This window comes from Papaver somniferum, chromosome 3 (genome assembly GCF_003573695.1).
Source record: "Papaver somniferum cultivar HN1 chromosome 3, ASM357369v1, whole genome shotgun sequence".
Lineage (NCBI taxonomy): Eukaryota > Viridiplantae > Streptophyta > Magnoliopsida > Ranunculales > Papaveraceae > Papaver > Papaver somniferum.
In genome coordinates, this window is record NC_039360.1 from 164,087,728 (window position 1) to 164,092,472 (window position 4,745).

The 4,745-nt window shown below is 36.2% G+C and overlaps 1 protein-coding gene across 1 annotated transcript; it reads left to right on the plus strand.

Annotated features, from left to right (window-relative positions):
• Positions 1-1,070: 1,070 nt before the first annotated feature.
• Positions 1,071-3,921, plus strand: LOC113360284 (omega-hydroxypalmitate O-feruloyl transferase-like). Its single transcript, XM_026603808.1, has 4 exons — positions 1,071-1,328; positions 1,449-1,517; positions 2,436-2,939; positions 3,061-3,921. Exons 1-4 carry the CDS (start codon positions 1,071-1,073, stop codon positions 3,919-3,921), a joined length of 1,692 nt encoding a protein of 563 aa, XP_026459593.1.
• Positions 3,922-4,745: the final 824 nt, after the last annotated feature.

Here is a 4,745-nt window from a genome sequence, read left to right on the forward strand (position 1 = left end):
GAATAGTTGAAATGTAAACCACCTGGAATTGCTTGGAATGCACCAGTTCCCTAACAAAATGAAAGTCCAAAGCTAAATTCTTCATTCTTCTATGAAACACAGGATTAGAAGCTAAAGGATTGAAGCTCTTGTTATCACATGCAACAGAAGGAGGAACACGAAGAAAATGTGTAAGTCTTTAAGCAAATTGCATATCCAAACTATCTCTGCTGCTGTAGAACCCAGTGACCTATACTCCGCCTCAGTAGAGCTTCTTGAAATAGTGGTTTGTTTCTAAGAAGATGAAGAAATAGGATTATCACCAAATAAGACATAATAACCACTGTTACTCTTCCTGTCATCCACATTACCAGCCCAATCTGCATCTGTGTAATCTTGTATAGCTGTTAAACCCTTAGTGATGAATAAACCATTTCCATGAGTACCTTTAATATACTTGAAAATTCTCTTAGCAGCTAGAAGATGAGCAGAAGTTGGATGTTGAAGATGCTGACAAATCTGATTAACAACATAGCTTATCTCAGGCTTGGTCCATGTTAAAGTACTGCAGGGAGCCAACCAAAGATCTGCATTCAACAGAATCTGGAAGTAAATCTCCATCAGTAGCACTATAAATCTGTATCCAGTAACAAAATATCCATCTGAAAAATTTGTATTCAGTAACAAAATCTTGTCGTGTCTTTTACTTTTCTATTTCCGAAATTATAATTTTTTTACTGAAAGTAAATCTCCACAATTATAACAAAATCTTGTGGTGTCTTTTTAATAAAAATGGTGTTGGAGGTAATGGTGTTGAAAAGAACAAGCTTTGGTACAAGATAATAGTTGATAAATATGGATCTGAGTACTCATATTGGTCCCCTGGAAAGATCACTCAGACCTATGGTGTCTCTTGTTGGCGAGCCATTGCGGAAACTGGTGATCTTGTGAGTATGAATTCTACTTTATATTTACATTCTGGGAGCTTAATTTCTTTTTGGAATGACATTTGGTGTGGGGATTCGTCATTTGCAAAAACTTATTCTAACATCTTTAAGCTTTCCCGGGATAAAAATATAACTGTGGATGCCATGGTATATTTAGAAGGTGGATGGAAGTTTGATTTCAGGCGAGACCTTACAAATTCAGAGGTGCAAGAACTCGCTACTCTTCTTACTGTAATAGGGGATAGCCCACCAGTTCGGGATGGTCTTCTTGATACACGTAGATGGAAACTTCATTTCACGGGAGTTTTTACTGTCAAATCCCTTTATGCTAAGTTAATGGCAGAAGTTGGAGTTGATCATTTTCCTCACTTGTTCGTCTGGAAACCAGCAATTCCACGTAAGGTTAATATCTTAATGTGGTGCTTGATTCACGGACGACTGAATACAATTGACATCTTGCAACATAAAGGTGTGGATCTTCATAATTCCTGTGTTCTGTGTGGCATTGGTGTTGAAACACAGGAACATCTTTTCTTACATTGTAAGATTGCTTACAAGATTTGGTCGAGTATTCTGCCTATTACAGGTTGGGTATGGGTTTTACCTGGTTCCATGAGAACCTTGGCAGACAGTTGGCATTATGGCTACTTTTCTAAGTCAAAGAGTTATATATGGGGTTTGATACCAGCTGCGATTGTTCATACCATTTGGAATGAAAGAAACTGTAGACGGTTTGAGGAACAATATCTCTACAAAACGGATGATGATTTAATTTTGTCTGTAAAATCCTCAGTTCTAGCTTGGGCAGCAGCAGCAGGTCACCTAGGATCTTCTCAATTTCAAATTTTGCGTAACTAGGATTCTATTTTCTTGTAATTTGCTTATTGTTCTTTTGGTTTCTTCAATCTATCTCTGGTAGAACCCTTGTACATTCTTTTCTCTCAATTATCTTCTCTTTCGATCAAAAAAAAATAAAGAATCTTCGTTGGTAAACATAGCTAGTCAAAAAAGTCTATGGTGCGAGATGCGGCTAGATTACTAGTGTTTCGGGCGGTACACTGATTTGGACTTTTTGATAATGTCGTTTGTGGACTTTTTTATTAGAAAAGGAGGTACAAAAGTGGTATGATTCTTAAAATGTGATGTCATGTGACCTAATGTCAATGAAGGAACATAATTGGTAAGGTTATCATTCAGGACCAAGAGTTCAATCTATGGTTGTTGGTCCTCGATGTACGGAATATTAGTTTAAAATGATCTCGTTCGTATATGGCTGATTTAATTGTAATCTCGTTCGTATATGGCTGCATGTTGTCAGATTCAGGATCCATATAAATGATTAAAAAATTATTATTATTATTCTAAATTTGTTTGAACTAATACTTGATTAAGTTTTCATTTCAGTTATTTTGTTATAAATTCAATCAATGTAAAATATACACATTAAGCTTTTTCCTTACTTTTTATTGAGAAGAAGAGGTGAACATTTTTTTTTCTTCCAAATATCAGCATCCGTCGTTTCAAATTGGGGAGTATCTCAACTCTAACTGTCCAAATATTTACCTGGAAATTTTTGACGATGAATGCATTGTGAAGCTTAATGTCAAGATTATAGGAGAACCAACTTTGGTTCCTCCAGTAGAGGAGACACCCAAGGGTGTATACTACTTGGCTAACATTGACAGGGGAGCTGATATGATTCAAACTTTTAATTGTTTTAGCAAAACTTTTGATGGGAAGTTTTTAGATGCAGCTCAAGCCTTGAAACTTGGCTTAGCGAAAGTTCTTGTTCACTACTATCCTATTGCTGGACGTCTTATATTGAATGAGAAAAATAAGTTTGCAATCAATTGCACGGGCGAAGGTGCTCTTTTTATCGAGGCTGAGGCCGACTGTACGTTGGAAGAGATTGGTGACCTGACGCAACCCAATCCGGCTACTTTTAAGAAACTTGTTTACGGCAATCCTGGTCCAGTAAATGTACATGAAGATCCTCCTCTACTTGTGGCTCAGGTTTATAATACATGTCGCGCATAATTTTATGACATTAATTCTTGAAATTATCTTTAACTGGGTGTGTTAATTATAATCGGAATATTTTCTTTCTTAACTGCCTAGAGTTTTTTGTATGAAGGTAACTAAATTCAAGTGCGGCGGTTTCACTCTTGGACTAAGCCAGAATCACACGGTATTTGATGGAGTTGGTGCAATGGAGTTTGTGATTTCATGGGGTGAAGTTACCAGAGGATTTCCATTAACGAAACCACCGTTCCTAGATAGAACCATACTCATGGCACGAACCCCACCACAGACACAGTTCACCCATATACTCGAGGAAATCATAGACGTATCAAACACCAATGCTCTTTGGGAAGAAGAAAAGCTTCTTGACAAATCCTTCATTTTTCACCCCCACAGGCTAGAAAGACTAAGGGAAAAGGCAATGGAAGATGGGGTTCTGAAAAAGTGCACCACTTTCGAAGTTCTTACTTCGATCATGTGGAGAGCGAGAACTAAATCATTAAGACTTCATCCTAATCAACAAGTAAGGCTACTATTTCCTGTTAATGCTCGGTCTAGATTCCACCCGCCATTACCAAAAGGTTACTTTGGAAAGGCAATCGCCTTAAAGAACAGTCAGTGCAGCGTGAGTGAGCTGCTAGAAAGCCCGCTTTCATCAACAATAGAGCGATTTCAACAATTAATTGGTTTGGTTACAGACGAATGCATGAGATCCATCATAGATTCGCTGGAAGAATACGAGCAGCCGTTACCTAAAGCGCATACCCTATTTCTAAGTGTTTGGACTAGGATAGGACTACATGATATGGATTTTGGTTGGGGAGAGCCTATTTTTGCAGGCCCTCCAACTTTGCCAACAAACGTAGTCTTTTTCTTGCCTCATGGAGAAGAAAGGAAAGGCATAAACTTGTGTCTAAGTCTCCCTGTTTCATCCATGAAGATCTTCGAAGAAGCGATAAATACAATCGATTAAAATCGAGATAGATAACTAATACTTGACTATTTTTTGGTCGCCGATTGTGGGTAGTTATATGCTTTTATATTCGATTATAAATGTAATTAATGTGATAATTATTTTTCCATCCTAAAAAAAAGTTGGTAACAAGTGTTAATTAATACACAAAATGGATCAAATAGTCCTAAAATAATAATTTTTGGGCGAGAAAGACATGTAAAAGTTGATACTGTTTAAATACTCAGAAATTAAAAAGATATTTTTCAATTATCCAATTCGGATATCTTGTCCGAAAAAATATAAATAAACTAAATATTTTTTTTTGTCTAAAACACTCGTTAAAATGATATAATTTTCATTGTAAGAATTACTATTGAGAAAAAAAATTATATGTTTGTTAGATTACAGTTACTGCTCATAAGCTGTAAACACCCAGATTCCGGTGTGTGAAGAAATCCAATTAAGACTTCGTACGACTACAACACATCTATTACTATGCTTCTAAATTTGGTTCCCATATACCCATCGACCACCAGCCTCCATTTATCCTGCCACGTCAAATCTCTTCTTGCATCGATACAACAATTCAACAAAAAAATCCAGGTACATCACAATCTAAAACTAGATGAAAGTAATTTCATCCTGCATATTACAAGGATAATCCATGTATACATCAAAACTAATAGATTTTATATTATCGTGTTACCTTATTTACCTTTAGTAGATTATCTCTCTTTACTTTGGTTGTAAACACAAAAGATATTATTGGGGTTTTATATATGGATCCTAGAGAACATAAATCTCGAAGGGAATTATCATCAAATCCAAGAAAAATTGAATGA

What these genes read in the sequence shown, in the direction of transcription:
- LOC113360284 (XM_026603808.1), top strand. Translation starts at nt 1,071, where the DNA reads ATGGTATATTTAGAAGGTGGATGGAAGTTTGATTTCAGGCGAGACCTT. An exon ending in AACCAGCAATTCCACGTAAG is followed by an intron (nt 1,329 to 1,448) that starts GTTAATATCTTA and finishes GTTGAAACACAG; the next exon opens with GAACATCTTTTCTTACATTG. An exon ending in TTCTGCCTATTACAGGTTGG is followed by an intron (nt 1,518 to 2,435) that starts GTATGGGTTTTA and finishes TCCAAATATCAG; the next exon opens with CATCCGTCGTTTCAAATTGG.